The sequence below is a fragment of the Chamaea fasciata genome, unplaced genomic scaffold (genome assembly GCF_029207755.1).
Source record: "Chamaea fasciata isolate MVZ Bird 193981 ecotype frontalis unplaced genomic scaffold, bChaFas1.0.hap1 SCAF_7, whole genome shotgun sequence".
Lineage (NCBI taxonomy): Eukaryota > Metazoa > Chordata > Aves > Passeriformes > Sylviidae > Chamaea > Chamaea fasciata.
In genome coordinates this window covers 39,910,792-39,938,163 of record NW_027094092.1, presented here as the reverse complement: position 1 = coordinate 39,938,163, position 27,372 = coordinate 39,910,792, and the positions used below count along the sequence as shown (strand labels likewise).

At 45.0% G+C, this 27,372-nt stretch overlaps 1 protein-coding gene across 2 annotated transcripts; it reads left to right on the top strand.

Annotated features, from left to right (window-relative positions):
• The first annotated feature begins 328 nt into the window (after positions 1-328).
• On the top strand, positions 329-27,303 carry NEK9 (NIMA related kinase 9). Of its 2 annotated transcripts, XM_066188517.1 has the most exons (23): positions 329-584; positions 954-983; positions 1,713-1,890; positions 4,883-4,938; positions 5,789-5,859; positions 9,610-9,715; positions 12,666-12,797; positions 13,785-13,895; positions 14,455-14,519; positions 15,469-15,519; positions 16,236-16,428; positions 17,625-17,769; positions 18,670-18,870; positions 19,296-19,342; positions 20,162-20,317; positions 20,749-20,857; positions 21,382-21,543; positions 21,907-22,077; positions 22,290-22,349; positions 22,923-23,113; positions 23,343-23,507; positions 24,179-24,391; positions 24,792-27,303. In XM_066188517.1, the coding sequence occupies exons 1-23, from the start codon at positions 396-398 to the stop codon at positions 24,912-24,914; spliced, it is 2,925 nt and encodes a 974-aa protein (XP_066044614.1). In that variant the 5' UTR covers positions 329-395; the 3' UTR covers positions 24,915-27,303. The 2 variants fall into 2 exon arrangements, with proteins under 2 accessions (XP_066044614.1, XP_066044615.1); XM_066188518.1 differs by lacking the exon at positions 954-983.
• The last annotated feature ends 69 nt before the right edge of the window (positions 27,304-27,372 follow it).

Below are 27,372 nucleotides of genomic sequence, written 5' to 3'. Positions count from 1 at the left end.
CCTCGTGTCAATTATTTTTCAATAATGTATATTATGTATAGCATGGCTAAGCAAAAAGAAACATTAACATCTGTGCAATGAGAAACAGTAATTACTTTTTTTGATATAAATCAGTTACTTCAGACAGTTTTTTATTCCTAAAAGCTTTCTAAGAAACTGACGTTGGACGCTTGTCTTCCTGGGAAGCGAATTCGCGCACAGCCGTGCTCCAACGCGCCCCGCTCCCGATCGCGGCGGCGGGCGGGGCGGGGGCCGGGCCCGGCGGGGCGGGAGCGGGAGGTCGCGGCGGCGGCAGCGGCGGGAAGCTGTTCCGGGTCGCCGTCGGCAGCCGACATGGAGCCCGCGGGGCCGCGCTGAGGGAGCGCCGGGCCGGGCCGAGCGGGGCCGCCATCGCCATGTCGCTGGGCGAGTACGAGCGGCACTGCGACTCCATCAGCTCCGACTTCGGCAACGAGTCCTCGGGCAGGGGCGGCTCCCGCGGCGGCGGCGGCGCGCCCGGCGAGCAGGAGGAGCTGCACTACATCCCCATCCGCACCCTGGGCCGCGGCGCCTTCGGCGAGGCCACCCTGTACCGCCGCACCGAGGTAGGAAGGGGCCCCGGCGGCGGGAGAGGGGCCCCGTTCCGCCGCCCCCGCCGAGGGGCCCCGGGGCCGCTCCCAGAGGGGCGGGGGCCGCTGCCAGGGGCCGGTGCTTGAAGGCGCCGGGGTCTGACGAGCCGCAGCAGGGCTCGGCCCCCGCGGTGACCGAGAGCCCCCAGGGTGACATCCCCCGGCACCGCTCTGGGAACAGCCCGGATACGAAGTGACAACTTCAGCCCTCGGTGTCCAGGGGTGCAGGGTCTGGGTTTTGTACCGTTTGGGCACTGCCAGTCTCTGGGTCCCCTGAAGCTTCGCAGGGAGGTGTGGATATTCTTTTGATGCTAGTAGACTACTCATTTTTCTGTTTTGTTCCAGTCACAGAGGACATGGGGGCATCTCATACAGGTAACTTATGTGCTCAGCATTTCAGTGTAATCAGGGCAGACTGGATGAAAAGCCAGTCCTCCCGTTGCTCCCAACTCGTTTAATACCACCCAGTTCAATTGTAGTTGTGGTTTTAGCGGCTGTCAAGAAAAAAGGCTTGATTTAGTTCCAAAGGTAAGTTCTTCAGTTTTTTTATGGCCATCTTGAGGTGTCATGGTTTGGGCAGGTGTAAGTGAACACTGTTCACTTGAGAGATCACTCATAGCATGGCTGACAATGTCTGTGGGCCTAACAAGGGCAGACTGAATCTAAATTCATTCTGGTTTATTTTGGGTTTGGTTTTGTTTTGTTTTTCTTTAGGCTTTTTCCTTTGAATATTTATAACAGCTTATGGTCTCGTACAGTATCCTACAGTTACAGCATTAAAGATACAATGTTCTTTATTAAACAGGAATATATTTAGTCTTGACTGAAATAAAACAAACCCCGTGTCTTTTCCTTAGTTTGGTGTTTTGGTTTTGGGTTTTTTTCCCCAGAGTGAGTGTTGGCCACCTACAAAGATGCCTTCAGGCTGTCACTATTTCTAATGACAAATAACAAACTTCAGAACTTAAGTTGTGAAGAATATTTGTCTGAAATCCATAAGAGACAGGAATTTCAATTCCCTGCTATTTTAATTTCCTGCTCTAAAGGCACATGCTGTTCTCTTCATAACTGTGTTTTTAATTGAAAGATGTTTTTGTGTTTCAGGATGACTCACTTGTAGTGTGGAAAGAGGTGGACCTGACCCGGCTGTCAGAAAAGGAGCGTCGTGATGCTTTGAATGAAATCGTTATCCTGGCCCTGTTGCAGCATGAGAACATCATTGCGTACTACAATCACTTCATGGATAACACCACACTCTTGATTGAGCTGGAGTACTGTAATGGTGAGGTCCCTACTCCCATTTATAAACAGGCAGCTGCCACGTGTTTGGGTCACCTGCCTGCAGAACCTGCAGCAAGTATTTCTTGTGCAGTGTCATCTGGAGAGCAAAGGAGTGGAGTTGAATTCTGCTGTGTAGCTCCTGAAGAAGAGACTGAGAACCCTTCTGATTTGTGTCTTAGGTGCTAAAAAAAGAGGCCCAGTAGTTAGAGGAGGCAGTCTATGCAGTAGATGATTTCTTGAGTTTTCTGAATGGCTGGTGCACTGGAAGGAGTGGATTATTGGTGATAAACACTTCTAGTGCACCTTGCTGTGTTCTTTTAGGAGGACAGTGGGAAAACACCGTCTGGGCCTCTTTACCTGTACAAAGCAGAGCTGTTTTTTCAGTACTGTCACTTAAATAGGTTTATAATTTGGCAATTATAAATCAGAGCCTAAAAATGCCCTGGTACACTGCAGTCAGGACTTTTTCCCACCTTCTGCTTTCAGCTTTTACATTTACAATTAAAAAAATCCAAATGACAAACCTGGTCCATCTGGTGGTGGAGAAAATTTTAAAATTCTGTCCAAGAGTAGCTCAGATGGTGGTGTTTGGAGTTGCAGGGGAAGCAGTCCTAGCTCATATGGAGGGATAGATGGATTTGCAATGAGGTTGTGACTAGCAGCTGCTCTTAGACTGCAGGAAGGGGAGCCCATACTCAGCTTACACTGCTGGAACAGGGCATGTGCCTGCACTGTGGTTCCTGTTTGGGTGAATTGGAGAGCCCCCCAGGAAAAGTATCTGGGTTTTGTAGAGGGCTGTGTTAAGCTTTGGCTCATCAGTAGAAACAGTTTTTGCTGGAAAAGGCTGTCATTGTGTTGTGATCACGTTATGCAACAGATTGCTTTCACTGGAACAGGTTGGAGAGCACAACAGAGTTGTGCAAAGTATTTTTGAAGGGTGTCAGACACCCTGGTTGGCAGCTTGGCCAAAGCTGATTTTTCTTCTCTGCTTTTTGTTCTTGTTGAGGGTGGAGTCCACTGCAAGCATAGGGGACTGTTAGCTCTTTGAGGCACCTTTTATTTTAGGGGGTCTCCCTGTGTGTGGATTACTTACTTGCCCTGAAAAGACTGCATGCTTGAGACCATCATAAATTTGTTGGAGGTCATAGAGAAAAGCTGCATAGTATTGATGTCTGTGCACATTAGTAAATGCCTCAGTTGGCTTTGAGATAATAACCAAGAGATGAGTGTATAGCTGGTGTTGCCTGAATGTGTCTGAACGATAGAGAACAAGGGACATGAGAGAGAGGAAATCTTGTTTGGACTTCCACATAGTGGTTTTGCCAATGCATTAATAGTTGGTTCTTTGGCTTTTTTTTTACAGTGTACAAGCCCAAGATAATTTGTGAGTAATTTTTAGAGTAAGGCTGGGCTGGTCACTGTCAGACAGTCTTCGGAATCCAAAGGTTTTTCTGTTTAATTGGCTTGTCTCTTCTGAAGATCTAGAAAAGAATTTCAAATTTCAGTGAATGTTGCCCCTATTTTACAGAAGAGGAAGCCGAGTTATTGACTTATTTGCATTTAGTTCCATGAGTATATCATGATCCTGTAAGACTTGGATTTACCATAGGATAACATCAGTAAATACAAATGCAATATATTTGGAAAGATAAAATACAGTCATTGAAAAGAAAATAACCTATGTTGGAAAGTTAGATGTGATTAGATGAAACTAATTTGGTTTTCATATGTGTGCATGGAGGTATTGGTTATATGAGTCACGAGCTGACTTGTCTCCTTGTGTAGGATTTTGGCAATGTAGTACCTATCATGCTGCTCTTTGGTTCAGAAAAGCTGCAAAAAAAGTGGGAGAAAAAGAGAGGTGAAGGACACAATTGACTAAAAGTCTGCAGAGTTTGAATGGTTATAAAGGACATTCATAAGAAGAGGCAGAAGTGAATAGTTTGGTAAAATTGTGAATGTGAAGAGTAGTTTGTAGCTAATTTATAAATGTGAACATAAGGCAGAAAGAAGAAATGTTGAGAAGTTACAGCAAGGCTGACTGAGAAGAAATTAAGTGAAGAGAGTCTTAATTAGAAAAATCTTCCTTAGATGGAAGTCTGAATTAAGTCCCTCAAATAGACAAAGGAGTCCTTGCAGCCTGTTTTGGACATTTACCACTCGACAGGCCCATGGAAATTATGCAGCCAAAAGCTGTCTTGCACCATGGGAATGGTCTTGGTGATCCATTACAATTAAGACATAATATATGATAATTGGGAATTGGAATAGCAATGGGAGGTGATCAGTGTTTTGGGATTTACTGTTTGGGTGCTGATCTGACAAGGACTTTCTCTACCTGCAGCCCTCAGCATCATTTCTTTTAGCTCTCCTTGATTTTCAGTCTGCTGTCTTGAAGTCGTGGGGTGCACTGAAGATTTCTGCTGATTTCAGTGGTACTGCTGTTATCAGTGCTTTGTGAATTCTGCACCAATCTATTTGGCAGGGCAGATAAAGGAGAGGCCAGTCAGAGCTGAGGAGTAAGTAGGGAAAGACAGTAAATTGTGCTTTCAGGGTCTACTCTGACTTAAAAATTGGTTTCTTTCTCTTTTAATGTATTATTTGTATATATAATGCTTAGCTGGACAATCTCACATGATTTGGTGTACAGCTAATACATGGTTACATACCCCAAGAAGCACTTACAAAAAATAAGTAAAAAAATAGGGACTGCTGGCCAAGCTTACTGATTTGCTTTTCAGAGTGTATTAGAGGGTGGTGTTAAAGAATTGTCTCTGCTTAGGCTTAAATACACCACTGAAGTTCTTAGATGGAAGAAGAACTTAATTTTGTGAGTGCCTGACCAGTTTAAATGAAGAATGCTGAGAGAGAGCTGTAGTGATTGATCAGATCTCTTAGGGGGTTTGAGTATTCCCAGCAGCCCTTGAGCAGAGTGAGTGTTGCCATTAACTAAGATGAACCTCTCTGTCTTTCTCACTCACTTATAATTACAGGAGGAAACCTCTACGATAAGATTCTGCGACAGAAAGACAAGCTATTTGAAGAAGAGGTAATTTGGAATGGTCTGAGGGAGCAGTGGGGCTGGCCTAATGTTCTGGGGATCTGTGGGGTTATTTGAATATTTCTTCAAATGTTTTTCATTGTGATGGCAGGGAAATTCTGTGTTTATCTGGGGGCTGGCTTCCTCCTGGTTCAATATGGCAAGCATTTATGAACTATCTGAAACTTACTTTCCTTTTTAACTGTCTCTAAGCAGCATGTAGTTCCAAGGGAGGAATAATGAAAGAGAGCTGTCTTTCTTCACCTTATCATCTTGGCAAACATTTCACTTTTAAACCTCCTTCTGTGTATCTTCCTAATGGGCCCTCATTTCTCTCCCTTCTTAATAATTTTGTAGGTTTTTTTTTTCAAGTAATTTCCTTGAATGTGTCTTACTCTTCTCTTTTTCTGTTTTTATTTTATTTAAACTTTTTGCTGGCTGCTTTCACTGCATGCTGAACTGATTAATGATTATGCTTACTTGTCTTATATAGTGACTTCTAAAGCTTTTTGGCTCATGGAGAGTATTTAATGGTCCCAATTCATATTTTGGAGACCACAACTGTAGATGTTTCCCAAGTGGTCATTAGTTGTCATTCTTAAGTCTTTTCACTTACTGAATCTCTGATGCTTGTCAGGACAGACACTGTGAATGGAAGTAGAAGAATCTACCTATTGAAATAACTTTTTTAGAGATTTCCAAACCAGGAAATTCTAAAATTTTCATACTCCTGAAAGAGTATCTAAATGGTATGGTCAGGCCCTCTTGCTGTGCCTCAGTGTGACAGGAATGTGTAGGATTTTGTGGTTTTTAAATTTTTTTTGAGCCTCACATTATGCTTATATTCCTACCTATGTAGATGGTGGTTTGGTATCTCTTTCAAATTGCATCAGCTGTGAGCTGCATTCATCGAGCTGGAATTCTTCACAGGTGAGTGTGGCATGCAGAAAGCTGAGGTAACCAGAGCAGTTCATGCGGGTGAGTGAAGAACTTCTTTGCTTCTTTGTTAAAAGCAAGCACTGAACTTCTCTCCAAAGTGTAATAGGATTTCCTAGATGTTAAGAATCCCTTTTTTATTGGGCTAGAAACTGTCTTGTGATTAATGTGCAGGAAATCTTGTATTTGAAAATGGAACTGCAGCTGTGTGAACAAAGAGTTTATCGACATAGGAAGGAAGTAAATTTGCCCTTTATTGCAATAGCACATAAATTATGTTTGTTAAAGTGGGTAGGAATAGCATTTACCACAGGTCAAAGGTACTTCCAACCTCTTTCACAATTAATAGCTGCAAGCCAGTGTGTGCACCATTCTGTAGTTCCTGTAGGCTGATGGTGATGAAGACTTTGCATTTGTCCATTGCTCTAATATAACCCTTGGGAAGATTTGTCCTGCATTTGTCTGAATCTTATTTCTTTGGCCTGTTACTTCAGGAGCTAATAGAGTCTGTTAGCTTGTAGTGGTAATTTTGACAGTTATTTTGAGATTTTAATGTGTAGCTAATTACCTTTTTCTGTTGCTCTTTTCTCTTTGGGAGCAGCAAATTTCACGTCTTATGTGTGTTTCAAGGAGGCTGCGATGTTCTGGGGAATATTGCACATGTAGACGGCCACTTCCAGCACAGCTGGATCATGTGCTACATTAACTTATGGGCATAGCTGTGTGAGGATGTTTTCTATAGAACAGCATCCTGGCTGCTGCCATTCTGAATCTTTAGTAATTGGCAAGCCTTGCTAATAAGGGGTTGGTAGCCTACACTCAGTAAAGTAGTGCCTAAGTTTTTGGCCTGAAGCAGATGTCATGTCTGTCCTGCTTTGCAGTGATTTCCTGCTTACCACCTCTGAACACGTGTGGCCCCAAATCCTTCTGTAATAATGAATTGAACAATTATTTAAATGTTTGCAGTGATTTCCTTCTACTGCAGACATTGTCAGAGTGACCCACGACTTTGCGATGCCCCAAGTGGATGAATGCAAAGTGCTGCTTTACTTGATGTTTTCATGATCTACACTGGGAAGTTGTTGATGGTACGTTAGGAAAAGAGGGTGTTATGAAGTGTTGGCCATGAAAAGCATATCATGCTGTGGGGACTTCTCCCTATTTCCAGCCTCTTGTGTTGATCTGTGAAACTACACACAGATTACTCTGTCTGGGAGAGAGTGTTTTCTATCAGTTTTAGAGTTCAGTGTTTTTGTGGCCATCGACATTATGATCTCTTGGACATAGTGTGTCATACAATCATGGTATCATTAAGGTTGAAAAAGGCCCCCAAGATCTCAAGAGTCCAACTGAACACCATCATGTCAACTAAACCATTGCACTAGATGCCATGTCTACTTGTTTCTTGAACACTTCCAGAGATGGTGGCTCTACCACTTCTCTGGACAGCCCATTCCAATGCTTAAAAACCCATTTAGTGAAGAAATTCTTTTGATATCCAACCTGAACCTCTCCTGGTGTATCCTGAGGCAGTTTCCTCTTGTGACAGCTGTCACCAGTTACCTTGAAGAAGAGGCTGACTCCCATCTTGCTGCAACCTCCTTTCAGGCAGTGGAAGAGAGTGATAAGGTCTCACCTGAGCCTCCTTTTCTCCAGACTAAACGCCCCCAGCTCCCTCAGCTGCTCCTCATCAGACTTGTGCTCCAGACCCTTCAGCAGCTCCATTGCCCTTCCCTGGACACACTAGAGCACCTCAGTGTTCTTCTTGCAGTGAGGGCCCCAGAACTGGACTCGACGTGGGGCCTTGCCGGTGCTGAGTATAGGGGAACATGGTCCCTGCCCTGGTCCTGCTGGACATGCTTTCCCTGATACCAGCCAGGATGCCACTGGCCTTCTTGACCACCTGGGCTCACACTGGCTCATGTTCAGCTGCTGTTGAGCAGCACACCCAGGCCCTTTTCTGCTGGGCAGCTTTCCAGCCATTCTGCCCCCAGCCCATAGCACTGCCTGGAGTTGTTGTGACCCAAGTACAGGACCCAACATTTCACCTTACTGAACCTCTGCAGCTGGCCTCAGCCCATCCATCTAGCCTGTCTAGATCCCACTGTGGAGCCTCTCCTACCGTTCAGCCCATCAACACTCCTGCCCAGCTTGTCTGCAAACTGACTGAGGGTGCTCTCAATCTTTGATAAAATTTTGCTCCCAAAATGTTGATAAAGGTATTAAACAGGACTGAGCCCTGGGGAACACCACTGGTTACTGACTGGATGTGGCACCCGTCACCACCGCACTCTGTGCCTGGCTACACGGGCAGCTTTTAACCCAGGAAAGAGTGCACTTACACAAGCTTCTCCAGCAGCCTGTTTCTCCATCTTTAAAATTTCCTTCTTAAAGTATGTCCAGCCTTCCTAAGCCCTTTTGCTTTTAAAAGCAGTTTCCCAAGCGTCTCTCTCTGATCCATTGTCCTGAAAAGACCAAAGTCTGCCCTCCAGGACTCCAAGGTGTAGAGGTTTTGTTGACCCCCTTCCTTACTTCACCGAGAATTGAAAACTGTCATATTGTTTTCACTATCTAAGATGGCCTCCAGCCACCACATCTCCCACCAGCCCTGCTCTGTTCAGAAACAGCCGGCACTGCTCCGGTAGGCTTTCTAAACAGCTGTGTCACAAAGTTATCTTCCACACCCTCCAGAAACCTCCAAAACTGCCTCCTCTCTGCTGAGTTTCCAGCAGACATCCAGCAGGTTAAAACCTCCCACAAAAACTGGTGATCATGAAACATCAGCCGGATGATATTCTGGCTCTTCATCCTGGTTGGGCAGTCCTCCCCCTGATTCTCACCCATAGGTACCAAGCCTTGTTGTCACTGACCCTGGGTTCTGTGCAGTCGAAATGCTCCCTAATGTCAGAGCCACCCCACTGCCCCTCCTTGCTTGCCTGTCCCATGTGAGGAGCTGCACTGCAGCACTCCAGTGGTGTGAGTCCCCCCAGCACATTTCCATGATGACAGCTATGTCACAGCTTTCCTACTGAACAGTGGCTTCCAGGTCGTCCTGTTTGTTACCCATGCTGTGTGCATTAGTGCAGATGAACTTTACTGGGCTATTGCTTTCACTCCCAACACTGGTGTGCAGCCTCATGTCTAGCCAGCCTGGTCTTATCTCCTTCCCCCTTCAAACCTAGACTAAAGCCTTCTCAATCAGCTCAGCCAACTGATGGGCTAGAATCCTGTGTCATGTTATAAAGAGTTCTTCTTGGAGGATAAGGACATTATGCATAAGTTCTAGAGTGGCATCTGTTTCACACCCTCCGTGTATGTGTTTATATTTGCATTCATACATATTCATACTTACACTTATGTTTTTATTGAACTCAGTGTCTCCTGGCTTGGGTCTATTTATAAAACTAGCAAAAATAAGACCTGCTCAATGACCTTCATACAAGAAGAAACTGAGAGGGGGAAAGAACTATCTTTGATCAGTGGCCTTTACGTAGGTGTCTGACCCTGAGCTTTTGACACTGTGTTGTGTTTGCATGGGGAATGTGATAAAACGTGGATAACTGCAGTTACTGCCCTGATACTTGGGGCAAAATTGCCTTTGGAGAACTCTGTGCATGTATGTGTGACAGAGTGCTGGCAGAGTAGTAAGTAGCTCATTTTGGGGGGAAAGTGTAGTAATGTGTGGAAAGCTGTGAAATCTGGAAGGGTATTTGAGTCTTTGAATTTTTTTTTTTCTCGTTTCAGAGACATAAAGACATTAAATATCTTTTTAACCAAGGCAAACCTGATTAAATTGGGAGACTATGGGTTGGCAAAGAAGCTGAACTCTGAGTACTCTATGGCTGAGACTGTGAGTATCTGCCATCTTTATGTGCAAACTGAGTTGTGTTTTTCTTTCTTCTCTGCATGCCTTGCAGAAGACCAGGGACACTGTACATTCTTGCTGCTTGTTTTCTGTTATTTTCCTTTCCCTCACCCCTCAGTTTCCCTCAGAATTACAATATCATAGAATTAAGGTTGCAAAAGACTTCTAAGGTCATTGAGTCCAACTGTTAACCCAGCGCCGCTGTGTGCACTGCTAAACCATGCCTCAAGTGCTGCATCTACAGGTTTTTTTGAACACTTCCAGAGATAGTAACTCAACTACTTTCTTGGGCTTCTTGTTCCAATGCCCTGACCCTTTCAGTGAAGAAATTTTTCCTAGTGTTTTGTGTAGATTTCCTCTGGCACAACTTGGGGCCATTTCTTGTCTTGTCACTTACTACTTGGAGACTGACCCCCACCTCGCTACAACTTTACTTCTTAACTTTATCTCAGTAACTTTGGCATATTTACTGATGTGTTGCAGCATGGAGTCATCCTTGCTCCCAGGTTTTCTTTTGGAGGTCTGTCTCTCTGGAAAGCAGCAGTAGACCAAAGATAGGTGCCGCTATGGGAATAGAATTGTACCAGAGCTAGCATAGCCATGCTAGAGAGCACTGCTCTTCTTTCCCCTAGGCATGGCACTTCTAAAGGTGAATCTGTGTAACGTGAAGGCAGTGCTAGCTGAAGGGCAGAGGCAGCATTATAGCCATATCAGAACAATGCTCTCCCTCTGGGCTAGTTAAGGCCAGCTTAACAAATTAAATTAATTTTGTTACGCTGCTCTACTACCAGGTAAATTTTGCCTCCGGTGGATCTGACATAGTTTGGATGTGTGTGCCTGACCTTGCACTGTGACATAGGCATGTCTCAAATCTCTTTAATATTCAGGCTCTGAACTGAATTATGAAGAAGAAAGAAAGAAAGGCACTTGTGCTTCTTGTGGTAACCAGATGTGTGGTTTATTGGTAATGTTCCTGAAGGGGGGAAAAGCTTTGTAGGCGAGATGAATTCTACCAGAAGGCAGTCAAGGTTGGCCTTGTTCCAGACCCTGCCAAGAAAGCATTTTTGCAGCCAGTTATGATACAGGGTAAGCTGTATTGCAGGCACCTAAAAGGTTCAGTTTGGATTCTCAACTCCATTTATTTCTGTGGTGAGTGTTAGGCATGGAAAGGGAGACTTTATCTGAGGTTCCTGTATGCTAAAGGCCTTTATTGTAGTTTGGGACACAAGCCAGCTCGTACTTCCCCTTACCAGGCTGTATTATTCAATTTAATGCCAAGTGTTGGTGTTCTGTTAGGATGTGTAGTTAAATACTTGCCAGTCCCCTTCCAGAACATGAACACTATTGTGCAGTTCCGCTGTATGTGGGAACTCAAGGCTACTGCATAAAGCCATCACTAGGCTGGGCTGCAGCAGAACCACTTCTGTTTTGTCACACTTTTCATGGCCTTATGACTTTCAGAGGCAGTTTGGTCTGTGCTGTGAATTTCTAGGTTTGTTTTTGCCTGTGTTGTCTATTCATCTATACTTACTGCACCTCCAAGCATTGTTTTTTTCCTTTTTCATGCATGAAAGGTTTTGAACTACACACCTTCAATCATATTTTGATTTTTATATGCTGGCTATACTCTGGACTAGTTGCTCAATTTGTAGCCTAATGACCAGTGGCAGACTGGAAGTAATTTTTTTGGGAAGTGAGTGCAAAACATGTTACTATCAGTATTTGTAATTGTAGCAGTCAAATTGTGATTTTGTAGAATGTTCACATCCTGCTTACTAAACACTTGATTTCTTAATTTATCATTTTCCACCATTTCCCAAAGAAGATGCAGAAAATACTTCTGTCTTAAAGATAGCTTACATTATCCTTTGCTTAAAAAAAGTTTAGGTGCGGTGTCCTAGTTCTCTATGTGATACTCAAAATCTTGGGACTTCTAAACCTTCCCATGGCTGGGACTCGTGTAGCTCTGTAGTGGTCACGCTCCGTGACAGGAAATGGGAGGGAGATGGCACATTCTGAATGTGCCCATTAGGTAGCCAGTGTACTTGCAGAGTCTCATGAAGGGGAGGCTTTGTAGTCCTTGGAGCTTTGCTGAGAGAGTTGAAAAGAGGTCATCTATAAATATTTCTCCTTTCTCTAAATTCTGTCTTGTTTTGCTGTCTAGTTTCTTTCTAAGGAGTGAGCTCCATTCATCTGGAAGCTTCATTCTTGTATCTTTTATCATGTTTGTTCTGTGTCTCCTTCTTGTGACTTTGGGCTAAGCCACTGCTTCTGCAGTACCTGGGAGGCCTTTTTATTTATGTGCAGGGTTTTGGATTTTTTGTGTGGTGGGGGTGTTTGTTCTACACGAAACAATTGTTCAGGAAAGTCCACTTCTGAAGTGAAAGCCTTTTGGGTGGGACCCAAGCCAGCTTTCTACATACTGCCCCAAAAGGAACCCTTCTTTTCTTTTGAGACACAGCAGACTTTGTCCTGGCAGTATCTTGTGATTAGAGTGTCTCCATAGCTAAGGTCTGGCATCTGTATTTGGAAGCTTTGCTAGATCCTTTTTTCTTCAAACTCATGTGATATTTTCCATATGCCTGGTCAGTACTTACAGCCCTGATACCTCTAAATGATGTATATTTAAGAGAGGGGAAAGTTCTTGCTGTGTTTTTGTGACTATTAGTGTAGTGGGAAGTATGTGCCACATCAGGTACATGAGAGGGGAGGTGTCTAGGATCTTTTAGGAAGCTCAGGACCAGACAGGTTTGTGAATGACTTGGGAAAAAGTGTGTTTACTGTTCCCATCCCTCCAGCACATTAGGGAGGTATATCACTAGAGTGCTGTGTCAGATCAGTGTCTAGCTCTGTCCTGTGTGAACATAATGGATACAGAGCTCCTGAATTGAAGGCTGTGGGATCGTTTCTGATTTTTAAATGTTATTTTTCCTAGCTGGTGGGAACTCCATATTACATGTCCCCAGAACTCTGCCAGGGTGTGAAATACAACTTCAAATCAGATATTTGGGCTGTGGGCTGTGTCATCTTTGAGCTGCTTACTTTGAAGAGGACCTTTGATGCTACTGTAAGTCTGCAAACCAGTATGGACTGAATAACCGTATTTTTTATTGTCCTAAGATTCACACTTGGCTCATAGCTTTCTTCAGTCATGTTTTTCTTTCACTGTTGTTTAAATCTGCTAATTAAAAGAACAGTGGCCTGAAAGTGACACCTATAGCCAGAGAAAATGTCTGCAAGATTCTCCTTACCCTTTGTGCAGATTTCCCTTGCAGGATGCGGCAGCCTCGCTGGCTTCTGCCAAACCCACCCTTGTCTGCAGCTCATGTTCACAAGGTGCAGAGTAATGACTGTGCTAATTTGTATCATGGTTGTGAACGAAGTATCCTTTCCACTGCTAGGAGGAAGTTTGTGACTGTGTAGTCTTTTTGCTCTTGTAGCACTACTAGCTGTGAATTTTCTGTGTAGCATTCTCTGGCAAAAAGTTCTGGCCTTCATATTTCATAGGATGTAATCCTGTTACTCTTTGTCAAAGCTTGGTTGCAAGAGAAGTTTGGTCAAGCTGGCATAGGGAGGGTGAAAGGAGCATTGCTGGCTGACACAAGTAATTTGCTAGCTTGTGCCATGTGATGGGAAAAGCTGCTAGTTGTTGTAGGCAAGATTTTGTAACCCTGAAAGAAAAGGTGTGAAAATATCATCCTTTCCTGACTTTTTCCAGTGATGGCTCTCTAGTCCCCAGCAACTTTGCTGCTGTGCTGTGTTTAATGGCAATATGCAGCATAGGAGATTTCATGCCAAGAGAAGCCTCTTCTCCCTGCGCTGTTAGAGAATTTGGTGAAAAGCTGGATGTTGCCACTAAGTCCTAGCTATCAGAGGTACCATTTCTGTAGGAATTGTTAGTAGATTTCTGGAGAACCTGCTAGGTAGGGAAGAAGAGGAGTGTGTTTCCTATCAGAGATGGAGGAAGAAAATAACAGTGGCCTATAGCATCTCTCCCCGCTGGACACATTGTCCAATTTGGTTCCATTATGGCTGGTTTCTGGTTTCTGCCTAGAATCCCCTGAACCTTTGTGTGAAGATTGTACAGGGAAATCGTGCCATGGAGGTTGATTCCACTGTCTATTCCTGGGATCTGATCCAGATGGTGAACTCCTGCCTTGATCAGGTTGGTGAAATACTTTCTAACTTTCAGATACCCATTCCCACCTGTCTCAGCTATGGAATTCAGGGGTGACGGGGAATGACATGCCCATTTCAGTATGTGAGCGGTTGATGCAGGGTAATTTTTGTGAGGCTTGAGGCTTCACTAAGGCTGGGCTTTCTCCAGTCCTCTGAAAGCATTGTCTCAGTCCTGCAGGCTCTGGAGGTGTGCTGGGTTTACTCTGTAGACAAGTATTTAATGGGCTGGCAGAAGCAATTATTTTTTCATGCAGTGCTGTGAAGGTAGGAACATCATCTCAGTACAGTCTCTTAGGGCTCTAGCTTTCTGTTGGGAATTGATTTATTGAAAGCAAATGTAGGATTAATACCTTTGGAGCATGCAAATCTCTCCTGCATATGGTATTTATCCCTATTCATTCTAAATATTTGAATTAATTCCTTTTCCTTCTGAAGGGAGTCAAGGAATGAAGTCCATGCAGGCTTGAATGAGGTCTTCTGGCCCAAGATTTTGTTGTAGACTACAAGTGTTTCCCAGAGAATTACTTATTGCTTCTTTCTTTCAGGACCCAGAAAAGAGACCCACTGCAGATGAATTGCTTGAACATCCCCTTCTCAGCAAACGCAGGAGGTAATCAGATGCTCTTGCCTGAAACCTAGATGGCTGACAGGGAAAACAGGAGGGTTTGTGCAGAATGGTGGTGTTTATGCTTTCATAGCAGCGTCCTTAAGTGAATTTAGACTGATGTGAGGCAGATATTTAAGCACTTCATTCTCTTTAGGGGAAAAATGCATTTTTGCAGTCTTGTCTTCTGATCTGATGTTCTGTTGGTGCATGGGAAAGGTCTCTGCATCCTTAGAGTCTGTTGTATTGAGAACCTTGAGGTATTCCCTTCTGAGACTCTTTGATGGATGCTTCTTTCTACTATTTAAATTTCTGTGTATGAAGAGTCACAGAGATCCTCTTGCGGTCATTGGAAAAAGCCATTTTGAATATATATATTCAAAATATATGGATCATTCAGTATAGAGACCCTTACTTTTTCCTTTAGTTGCCTCCCTCTTTGGGAGAGACTTGGATTGAAAGTGGCTCATTTTAGCTTAGTTTGACCATCAGCCTGCACTCCCTATCTTGTCATGAAAGCTGAACAATAATTCTGGGCTGTTTCTATTCTACATAGGTTTATTTGGGAACAGCAGACTTAGTCCTTTATATCAATACTCTTTTGCTCGGTGATCAGCAGAGTTTGAGTTCTGTCTTGCTGTATGCATTGGTAAAAGCCCAAATCCTGATATTATTTAGCCATTTAAGATTATTCTTGTGCAATGTGGGTATTGGTTGGCTGCATTTTCATGCAGACGCAGTTTGTTGTCCTCAGCTCTTCTAGAAGTTTGTCAGCTGTGTGGTACATTACTTCTGCCCTACTTACTGTTGCTGCAAGCTGGTAAACAGCTGCCATGCTTCCTCCAAGAGGCAGCACCATTTTGTTGGAAAGGAAAACAGTCTGTCTGTGCTGCTTGCCAGTAAATTGCATAGAGCAATGTTACTGTTTCCTAAAATCCTTTTTCTCTCTTGGCAGGGAGATGGAAGAGAAAGTCACGCTGCTTAATGGGCCAAATAAGCGACCAAGGTAATTATTTAGACATGTGTTTGAAAGGAAGTATGGAGAGAACAGCTCCCCAGAGAGGAACTGAGAGTGTTAGTCTGTGACAACCTTATTGGAATACTGTAGTTTAGAAGATCCCTCAATGCTAGAAATTTGACACAGCACTTGCATGCTTTTTGTCCTGTGTTTTACTCTGCCTTTTATTTCCTACTTATTTGTATGGCTGGAACTGTACCTCAGCAAGTCCCATCCAGCAGTAATCTGTCCTACTGAGGACGTAGTCTTTGCAACCTGCATATCTGAGTTGTAATGTAGATCTCTCCTTTCACAGAGATTCCCTTCAGCAGGAGGAATATGATTGTCTGAATGATGAATATTACATTAATATAAATATCTCCTATAAAGTCTGATATAGCAGAGGTTCAGCACAGTTCCCAGCAAGTCTGTGAAGCAGGTAGCTTCTGTGTCATGTATAGCTGGTTGTCTGTTATTTATCAGATAGAATTTGACCATTTTTTCCTCATAAACTTGAAAGTACTGACACTATGTGAGCACCTTAGGTGAAGTTGTCCCAGTTCATGGGCTGTTCCCAGTTTGCCGGAAGAACAGTTTTTGACAATAAAATCCATGACTGGTTGTGAAGAAGAAACTGCTAGATAACAGCAGGAAAATGGGTGATGACAGAGAATGCAAACTCATTATTAAAAGCGTGTGTGTTTTGTTGGGGGGGTCTTGTGCAGGTCAACTACCATGAATGAGGCTCCCATTGCAGTGGTGACTTCACGCACTAGTGAGGTGTATGTTTGGGGCGGTGGAAAGTCCACCCCCCAGAAGCTGGATGCCATCAAAAGTGGCTGCAGTGCACGCCAGGTGTGTGCTGGTAACACTCACTTTGCTGTGGTGACAGTGGAGAAGGAGCTCTACACCTGGGTGGTAAGTGAGACAAACTGAAGGAAACGGGTAAGAGTGGGAAAGGAGGGTTCACATCTACTGCTGACTGTTCACGAGCCTTTTTGAATCAGATGGGCAGGAAGCTTGGAAAGGGACAAATCTGACTGCAGTGGACACTGAGAACCTCTGACTTGGGGCTGACCCAAGCCTCTCAAGGATAGTGTGTTTCTGGGAGACATTTTCCATTGTGACAGGAAGTGTCTTGGAGACCTGCTGTCCACTTGAGGTTTGTAGATGGTGTTCTTGTAGGCCCAAACACTGAGTCAAGCATCTCTTCATTCCATTCCTGACTACTAGATGTGCAGTGGAGACTCAGTGATTCTCTGTTGGCTTTTGTATTTTCGAGGAGGGTTTTTCAAGATGAGAATCGGTGGGATGAGTGATCTTTTTGTAATACAGTTGTCATCTGCAAGGCAACTTGTGTCTGAAAGCAGAGGGATCTTATGCTAAACAACTCTGCTTGTTATGATGAGTGGAAATTCTGGAATAGTTTAAAGTGAATAAATAATGTTGGCATATAATGCATTTTAAACAATTGCACTCAGTCTTCTCAGGTTTAGATGATCTGTGACATGGAGATGTTCTCCATCTCTAGCCTTCCGTGGGTTTTTGTACTGATTATACAGAAACTGTTAGAACAGATTGGAAGATAAGTCAGTGAGAAAGGAAGAAGATCCAAATAGGAGAACAACTTGGAGTAATTTGCTGGATGTTCCTGCAAGAACAACCACTGAAAACTTTCAGCTGGCTATTAATAGTTTTAGTTTCAAGGCTACTTGTTTTGCTTTTCCTGTGTAATTGCTATGTTAGGCCATTCAATGACATTTGTTTCAGGTTATGCATTTCTTTGCAGCCATTAGGATTTAGAAAAGTAGTTCTAAAAGCTGAAGGATGAATTTCAGTCCTGCAACAGAGAGCAAGTTCTGTAGCCTGGCAGGTGAGAAAAGACCAGGGATTCCTCACCAGCTGCTGGTGGAATCACTCCTTGTTAGTGCATCGCTGCCATTGAGGTTGTTGCCTGCTGTATACACAGGAATAGCTGTCTCTTCCCAAGAGCACACTGAACATTTTCTCTTGCTCCTTGCAGTCTTCTGTTCTTTGCTTGAGGTGCTGTTAACTATTGATGCCATCTCTGGGATTGTGGAAACATCCCCTTACCAGGTGTTTCTGCCTTGCAGAATATGCAGGGGGGCACCAAGTTGCATGGGCAGCTGGGACATGGAGACAGAGCTTCCTACCGGCAGCCAAAGCATGTTGAGAAGCTTCAGGGAAAAGCCATTCGCCAGGTGTCCTGTGGAGATGATTTCACAGTGTGCATCACAGGTGAGAGCTGGAAGTCCTTTGGCTCAGACTATTATGGATGCGTAGGCATTGACAAATGCCCTCACGTTGCTGAGCTGATGGCGGTGTTTGCCTTCACCATCAGATTAGCACAGCTTTGTGCACAAAGGAGAAAGCCCCATATGTTACTCATCCCTCAGTTTTGAGGATACTACCAACATTATTACATGATTATATCTCAACATTTGAGATCCTTTTTGGTGATAAAGCTGGGTGTTGACCACAAATCCACATGTCTGTGCAGAATCTCTGCTTTTACTAGTGCATATTTTGCCTCCATACATGCTTGTACTAAAGACAATGAAACCTGAAGTTGAGAATGTAGATATGTTTGAAACTCTCTTTGGACTGTGTGGGGAAGGTATCACCCAGTGATGAAAAGAATGTGTATCTGGGATTTGCTGTTTAATTCAGAATGCTTGACATCTGATAGCTGTCTCTAGTCCCTGCTCATACTTTAAAGGATGTGTTAGGTGTGGTGTTGTCCGTTATCAAAGAATCTGACTCTTGTTTTACCTCTGCAAATGATTCTCAAGCAGGTAGTTTGAAGCTTATTTTGCCAGTGCTGAAAAGGCAGAGATTTGACAAACTCAGGTGATCATTTTAAGGAAGGAGTGACTTAGGTAGCCATAGAATCAATTTGTGGGTTACTGTTAAAGAAATTGGCAGGTTCAACCAAAGATTTTTTGGCACTGAAGTAGCTGCAGGTTGTCATGTAAGATCCATCTTAACATGAACAAGAAAGGACTCCATAGTCAGATATTCTTCTGCACTAAAGAGGATGATTTCAGAGAAGAAGTTGCTCTGACCATGTCCTAAGAGATTAATAGGCAGCCTAACATGAACCCTGTGTGCTGACCAAGCTTCCCTTATGTCCTTCAGATGAGGGCCAGGTGTATGCCTTCGGCTCAGATTATTATGGATGCATTGGTGTTGACAAGGCTTATGGCTCTGAAGTGCTTGAGCCCCTGCAGCTGGATTTCTTTCTTACCAATGCTGTGGAGCAGGTCTCATGTGGAGATAACCATGTGGCAGTGCTGACCAGGAACAGAGAAGTCTACACGTGGGGCTGTGGGGAGTATGGTAGGTAGAGTCTCCCTGAACCCTAAAGGCACTGGGACATGCCTGCCAGAAAGTGGCATGTCATTATATACGTGCAGGTGTATAATGCAGGGCCTGGGTGAGGGCTGCCTGGTATATACCCTGGGGGTAAAAACCATGGTTTCTTTGGGACTTGCCTTGTAAAAATGGGGAACTGGAGACTGAAGCCTTAGGACTTCACTCTGGAAAGCTCTAGGGTGCCACTTGGCTTCCCTGTGGGTAGGGCAGTAGTTCTGTGAGTGGGGTTGGATCCCCTTGAGAATTGGCAGGTGATGATGGATGTAGGGGAGCAGGGAGATTGTAGTTCTGTAGGGAGATTATTTTTGGACTATGGAGAAACAATACCAGTTCTTAGATGTGGGCACCTGGTGAGGCCATTTTTAACTGCTGTATTTTCATTGATGCAGGACGCTTGGGCTTGGATTCAGAAGAAGATCACTACACCCCTCAGAAGGTAGGGCTGTGACTACTTTTCAAGATCTGCAAGGGCATAAATCCAAATTAGTTGCTGTTTGGAAGTGCTATCTCTCTGAGGCTCAGGTGGTTTTTCTGAGACATTATGGGGTTTGCAAGGGTTTTAACTTTGCTTCCTGTCTTCAGTTTGCTTCATTTCTCTCCTAGAGATTGTGGCAGAGTCATACCACTCACAAACCAGACAGAATCATAGCTTAGAGCTTCATTGCTCTGATTTCCATGATGGAACTGGAAATGCCAGCTTAATGTTGTAGAAATCATAGTGAGAAATACCAAATGGCTTTCTGTGGAGGAAACTCACAGCAGTGCAACTACTGCGAGTCTTTGAATGTAATATAATGAGTTAAAGATTAGTTGAAAGTAAAACCCTCTTGAAATACAGTGCTGAGGTAACTGGAGTATTCCAACCCAATGGGGGTTAGAAACAAATAAGGATGTGCCTGGAAGCCAAAGATCTGTGATGACACAGTATCACACCCACACAGCACAGACACAAGCCCAGCCCTGCTCATCTGACTGGATTTGGTGTTTGTAGAGCCCGTCTGGCTAGGCTGCCTGTGCATCATATTTCAGGTTCCTGTGCTGGTCACTGGTGTCTGCCTTGAATATCTGCATTGTGATCAGAGTTTCCATATGCTACAGACTTCATGGTATTCTTACACAAAATAACTGTATTGGCTATCAATAGTGTCCAGACTAGCTGTGCCACTGTTCTACCCTCATATGTTTTCCATGTGCCAGCTTCCATGTAATAGGTGTTGGGATTTTTATTTTCTTAGGATATATTTCTTCCACCTAGGTGGATGTTCCGAAGACCTTAAACATTGTGTCTGTTCACTGTGGCTGTGATGGAACTTTCCTGCTTACCCAGACAGGCAAAGTCTTGGCATGTGGACTCAACGAGTTCAACAAGCTGGGCCTGAATCAGTGCACATCAGGGATAATCAATCATGATGTAAGTGTTTGGATCCCTGGCTCCAGCTCCTAGCAATCAGTAGTATATGGGGGAATGGAAGCCCTGTGACAAAGTGTTCATTAACTTCATGCCAATGCTTTACTTCCAGTCAAGACAATGGATACTGAGATTGTGGGAAGAGGCAATTTGTTCCTCAGTTTTCTGTCTGCCCTGTGGGCTTATGTCAGAACTGAGGGAGTGAAACTGAGTGAGCTGCTCTGGTGACTTATCCAGTGATACGGTTTCTGGCAGTTTTTTATCATACTTGTTTCAGTACTGTCTTTAGGTCCTAAAACCTAGACTTTAGGTCCATTAAACCGAAACCTAAATTTTAGGTTTAGTATTGTGGTCAGACCTGAACTTGCTCAACTAGGTCTTAGCTGATGAATGTGTGATTTTTTCACTCTGTGCTTACCCACATCTTTTGTCAGACATACTGTGAGGTGCCATACGCCACTTCCCTTACTTTGGCCAAGCAGCTGTCCTTCTACAAGATCCGTACCATTTCTCCAGGGAAGACACACACAGCTTCTATTGATGGTGAGATCCTTGTGCAGTAGGAACTGAATGCTGAATTACATCACATCAACTTTGCCCGTTCAGCCTGGCCCTTGACACTGGGAGTTCTGCTCTTGGTAGCAAGGTTTATGCCTGCTTCAGGAACTCGGGATTCCTTTTTCTCAGCAGTCTTTTCTCCTGGCCAGCTGAAGCAGCAATGTCAGCCTGCCTGTTTTTTTAAAGGGGACAAAAAAAGTTTTGGGAAGAATCATGCTCTGGGCTAGTAGAGGAATCATTTATGATCAACTTAGGCTTTGCCCAAGTGACATTGGTCAGAGAGCTGTGAGGAGTCCCAGCCCCCAGCATCAGAAAAGGGAAGCAGTGGGTGAAGGAACTGGGGAGGTGTTTCCAGACAGAACCCATTCCTTTTGGCTGGCACTGTCCCCTTCCAGCCTGCCATTCCAGCAGAGCCATTCCTGTCCATGGGCTGTTGCTGCCTGTGCTCTGTGTGCATGGCTGCTTGCAGAGCTGGGCCCTCGCTGTGACTGTCTCCTTCCTCCTGGCAGAGCGAGGCCGCCTGCTGACCTTTGGCTCCAACAAGTGCGGACAGCTCGGTGTTGGGGACTATAAGAAGCACCTGGGAATAAACCTGCTGGGAGGCCCCTTGGGGGGTAAGCAGGTGATCAGGGTTTCATGTGGAGATGAATTCACCATAGCTGCTACTGACGGTGAGTGAACTTTGCCAAGTTGCGGTGGGTTACTTTAAACTTAATCTGCAGAGTGGTTAACTGGATCCCACTGATCATTTCTTTTACCAGCCCCACAGTGCAGTGCTGAAATAAAGAAATCCTCCTAGACTGGGGCTGTCTTGGCCTCTGTGCAGCCCCAAGTATTTGCTGTCACTAAGTCGCAGAGTACTGACTTGGTGGCTCCCTGTTCAGTTTGTTATTGGTTTGTTCTCCCACTGTCAAAATGGAGCTGGTGGATTAGATACTTTGGGATAGCAGTTACAGCAGCAAGACTCATCCTTACAGTAATTGCAGGCTGAGAAGAAGGAAGGGAATTGAGTCTCTGAATTTCTCTCTCCTCAGACAACCATATCTTTGCTTGGGGTAATGGTGGGAACGGGCGCCTGGCAATGACATCGACTGAGAGAGCTCATGGCTCAGACATTTGTACCTCGTGGCCTCGGCCAATATTTGGTTCATTGCATCATGTTCCAGACCTGTCATGCCGTGGCTGGCACACCATCATCATTGTTGGTAAGTGTAAATTTAGGCTGTAGTTTTGGGATCTTGTTCATGATGATATATTCTCTTCCCAGGAGAGTGTAAATCTTGCCTGAGAGCAGACTAAATTTCTGGGGGAAATGTGGCAAGCTGCTCTGAGCCATAGGCCTGCAACGCCAGCTTTGTAGGAGTTACCCTGATTTCTGGGTGGCAGGCTAACTGAAAGCATGCTTCTCCCCTTGCAGAAAAGGTGTTGAACTCCAAAACAATACGATCCAACAGCAGTGGTCTGTCCATTGGTACTGGTGAGTAATCTGCCCTGGGGAGCTCTGGTTTAAGTCCACTCAGTGGTTAGTTTGAGTAGATGAGGATTGGTCCTGCAGCATAGTTTCTCTATGTTTGAAAAGCCTCACAGAAGAGCTCAAAGGGAAGAAATCTAGTTGGTTCCATGCATGGGAAGGGATGGCCCAAACCTGAGGAGGCAGCAACTGAAATAGAGGAGAAACAACATGGGTGCAGAGAGGCCTTTGTAGTTGAGGAACTTCAATTTGTCAAGGAAAAGCAGAGAGTAATTCACTGAAGGGAGCTGATATGGGAAGGGGCTCTATGGGGCAGTTGCTGTAGAGACAGAGTCCAGTTTCCTGGACCTGTGGGGGGCCTGGGGCCAAGAAACTGCAAAAGCCTGCTGCACACAAGCCCTTATGGAGAGGCCTGCAGGGAGTGTTAGGAGCTAAACTGCTGAGGGAGATAATACTAGCATGTGCTCTCACTCTGATCATACAGTACAAATTTGTACATCTTCTCTGCTCCATCTGGGGATTGGCAACAGGGATAGCATAGGTGGGGAAAAGTATAAAGTTCTCACTTTTGTTTGCTAGTGGCTCAGAGCTGCGCAACTGGGGGAGGAGAGGAAGAGGATAATGAACAGGAAGCGGAAACCCCCAATCCCAGTGGCGGCTTTCGGGGAACCATGGAAGCAGATCGTGAGTTGGGGGGCTGGATCAGCACTACAGAAGCTAAGGGAGGCAACAGTGCTGACAGCAGCTCCTGCCCTGGCTGGCTGCGGCAGGTAAAGTGGTTTCTCAGAAATGCCTTAAAATGGGGATCTAGGCTGGGAAAACCGGGTGGCCCTTCCACCTTTGAGGGATACTCCAATAGGTTCTTAGAGCTGTGTTGCACAGAGGCCTTAAGGCCTTGCTGCCTGTTTAACCACAAGAGGGTGTTGGTGCATCGATTGAGAAGATGAAATGACCTGCTGGAAGTTGGCAGGCCTGACAGAGCTGCTTTTGTGTATCCAGGAGCTGGAGAATGCTGAATTCATCCCCATGCCTGACAGCCCCTTTCCTCTGAGCATGGCATCTTCAGAGCCTGAGAAGGAGACTCTTCCTTACCAGAAACTGCAAGGACTTAAAGTAGCCTCTGAGGAACCTGTTGGATTAAACAAGCCCAAAACAGATCCCTGGGTAATGTTATCAAAGTGAATGCTTGGCTAAAAGCTCTTGTGGACCATAAATGGCAACGTTTGAATTATGGGGAGAGCTGAGAAAAGACTGTTGGATTGGCCTAATTCATCTGGATGAGGAAAGGAGGGCTGGTGATAATCAGAGTTGAAGCTGCAAAGAGAAAAAATCCCAAGGATTTAGAACACAAAGCTGAATGTAGGTCAGATTAAAGTAATGAGATCAGTTCTATGGGAAAATGTGTATAATGCAATTGGAAAATAAAGAAAAGCAAAGGGCTCAGAAGCGTAGCAGAAAACAGAAATTTAGAAAGCAGAATTTGTTGTGAGATGGGAAGAAGAATTGATACAGAAAATCAATGAGAAATTGCAACCTGTGAGACTACCTAACTCTAGGAGTTTTCTGTCCCAAGAGGAGGCATGGATCCTACACTTAGGGAAATAGGGGTAAACTAGATGGATTTTGGTGATAGGAGGACAGGAACAACCTTTCCAGGAAAAGGAGGATCCCAGTGGCTTTGTACAAAAGACAGAAGGAGAAGGAGCTTGTTGACCCTGCCTGCTAGAAGTTTGTCAAGTATGGGATAACACTCTGGGCATGTTTTTTTCTTGTGGCATATACAACTCCTGGCCTTGCACTCAAACCTGGCCTGACTTCCTTCCATGTCTCTGCAGCCTACTTGCCTGAGTCCAACCTTACCATGTGGTGAAGGGAAGGATGCATCTCCTGGTGCAGGCTGCATGTGCAGTGCTCTGCAAGTGGAGGTGACACACCTCCGAGGCCTGGTTTTACAGTGTCTGGATGATCAGAAGAAGCTGCAGCAGGAAACCATTCGTCTGAGTGCCCAACTCCAGCAGTTCTGCAGGAAGATGGAGGAAATGCAGCAGGTAAGAATCCATCATCTGGGTGCACATCCATGCTCAGGGCTCACCATGCTGCTGCAGATTGTGGAGGCTGTGCAGAAGGAAACAGCTCTTAACAGCCATCTCTACCAGAGCAGAATTTACTGGGACTAAGAAAGATATCTGTTTCTTGTATAAGCTGCTGATGCAGGCTCTGACAGTAGCAAGACGGGAATGAAACCAAGAAGAGTTTCCTCTGATGACAGCCCACTCTTTGAGGGCCTTGGGATTTACCTTTATTTCTCCCGATGAGAAGGGATGGGCAGTCGGATGTTGCGAAGAGTCACAAATGGCTGTGGAGAATACAAACTGGGCCTTGTGCAGCTTCTAGCTTTCCTGCAGCTAGTCCTGGTGCTGTTTGGGTAACTGCTATGTGTTTTGACAGGTGAAGGTTCATTCCAAAGGAACACAGACAACCAAAGAGGAGATGGAAGTGGATCCAAAACCTGATGTGGATTCAGATTCCTGGTGTCTCCTGGGAACGGACTCGTGCCGCTCCAACCTCTAGTCTCCAGAGCCCACTGGGATCCATCTAACTTCACAGCACACTAACCGAATGCAGAGAGCGGCTTTTCTGGCGTCAGGTCACTCGCAGACAAGGAGCGAGGCCGGAGGCTCCAGAGCAGCACCCATGTACGTTTGATATGAACTAGGAGTGAGTTTGAGAGGGGGAGGGCCCTTGAGCTCTAGGCCAGCTCAGTGATTGAAGCAGCAGCAGCTCCTCTTTGTACCTTATCTGTCAATTTTGCACGGGAGGCAGAACGGCCCCATTATGGCGATGGCTCCAGTAGCAGCTTGTGGCCCTTTCGTTGTTTCACTGTTTCCCGGGAGCTGCCTTTGGGACCCCAGTATTCATCACTGCATCTCTAGATGAGAGGAGGAAACATGTTTTGTGCTGAAGCTGGCTGAACCCTAAGACTTGCCACCTTCATTTCAGAGGGATGAAGGACTAGGATTCTCTTCTTACCACATGGTAAGGTCCTGCCAGAGAGGCTGCTTCCCTCTGCTCAGGTGCAGAGGGACCAGTGAATACATCATTCTGGAGGCAGTGGAGATGTTCCTCTTAGGGAGATAGTAGTAGACAGCATGTCCCTGGCCTCGAGGCATAGCTTCTGGCCATATGGCTGTGTCCACTGGTCTGCATAGACAGAGTTTGAAGGCTTTATTCTGGGTGCTGAGGGCTTTCCAACTTCCAGGCAATGCACTGAGATGAGTGTATCAGGTGTTTCCCGTAGCAGTAGTCGGGAATGTCTGAGATTGGATCTGTAGTTCATAATTTCAGACCACCTTCCTCCCAACCAGATGCCAAGTATCTGGGCCTCAGACTAAGTTACCCATTTCTTGCTCCAGCTGTTCAACTTGGTTTGAGTGCCAGAGTTTTTGGTTTCTTGGCATTAGGCTGTAGCTGCTCCCTGCTTGGCTTCTCCTCCGCTCAGTCCCTGTGCCTGCACACTGTGTGGGTGTGGGAAAAATCTGTGTTTTTCCACTCAGTGTTCTGATGAAGCTGGAATGCCATTTCCCACCCAGAATAGGTCACTACTGCTGTGGTCACAGGATGTAGCCTTCCCCAAAGACCATGAATGATCAAATCTCAGTCCGGAATTCACCTTCTTTCAAGAAGTGAGAAGCTTTTACAAGAAGATTGGAGGTGGGAAGAGGCATGGTCTGATGCTCAAGATTTACTCATTTTCTGTTAGAGAATGAGGTTAATTTTATTCCCCTTAAATTTATTACCAAACTGAAGTAAAGCTTATGGGATTGGTAGGAACCCTGGGAGCTGCTAGCCTCCCCTGCCTTACGTGGTGCCTCCAAGCAGTCCTAAGTTCTCTCACCTTTGCTGTGAGAGTGGGGTTATGATTTCATCAGGCTTAAATGATCCCCATCAATGGCATATTACTAGAATTGCCTTAGGTCTACTGGAGGTGGATATCACATCACCTCTGACAGACTTCTTTTGAGAGACTCTTCCAGGGAATCCAGCATTCCCCATTTGTCTCTAGAGGTGGATGCCAAACCATTTGCTCGTGACGTAATGCTCCTTAAATACTTCTTTGGTGCCTATTGCTAGTATCTAGGAGCTGAATCAAATGCTGTCTTCCCAATGCAGTGTCCAGGGCAAGGATTGTTCCAGTGTGCCTGTCCATTGCTACCAAAAGTAGGGCCAGGAGGAGAGCTCTCCTGGGAGGTGGTGAGAATCAGGTGCCCTGGTACAGCCAGGCTTGTTTGCCCTTGTGACTCTGCTCTCCTTTCCCCCATGTGCATTGGAGCCAGTTCTCAGGTCAGGGTCCCAGCTTGAGGGTCGTTGGTCACATGTAACAGTGCCTTTGAGGACTGAAAAGTTGAGCCTGAGCCATGTCCAATAAGCAAGCACCAAGCTGATGAGAGTCGCTCTCCTGCAGTGCACTGCTATCCTCATTTCTCAATGCTCTGCAGTTGGGAAGCTAGGTGCACAGACTGGATTCCCCTTGGATCTAGTGGAGGATTAGGGTTCCCAACAGAGGATGCCCTGTGCTCCGCAATCTCATATGTGCCTTAGAGGATTCACGCTATCCAGGTTGTGCCTGTTACAGACCACGGATTTCACACCAGCCAGCTATGCAACAAAAAAAGCAGTTTAAAGGTAGCACCTTTTTCTTGGGCTGAAAACAGAAAGGCAGGCAGGCAGAAGTGCCTTTGGACAGTTTCAAACCCTTTTTACTTCTCCCCTTCTTGCAGTGCTAGCTCCATATCTGTTGGTCTCCTGCTAGTGTTGCTACTGAGTTGTTGTAGTGCAACACAACTTATGCCTGCTCTGACACTCTGGCTGAAAACTAGTTTGTCGTTGTCTTTGAAAGGTTAAAGGGTGGAGTGGTTTGGAATTTCTGTTTAAATAAATGTTTAAATAAATTAAACTCATACTCCTGTGTTTGAACTCTTTTTGTCTTTTTTTTTTTTTTCTCCAAGAGAGGAAAGGGAAATATGTATAC

Bases quoted from the DNA above. Each gene is read 5' to 3' on its own strand.
- NEK9 (XM_066188517.1), top strand. From the start codon at position 396: ATGTCGCTGGGCGAGTACGAGCGGCACTGCGACTCCATCAGCTCCGAC. The intron at 14,520-15,468 runs GTAATCAGATGC...CTCTCTTGGCAG, and splicing joins CTTCTCAGCAAACGCAGGAG to GGAGATGGAAGAGAAAGTCA. The intron at 20,318-20,748 runs GTAAGTGTTTGG...ATCTTTTGTCAG, and splicing joins CAGGGATAATCAATCATGAT to ACATACTGTGAGGTGCCATA.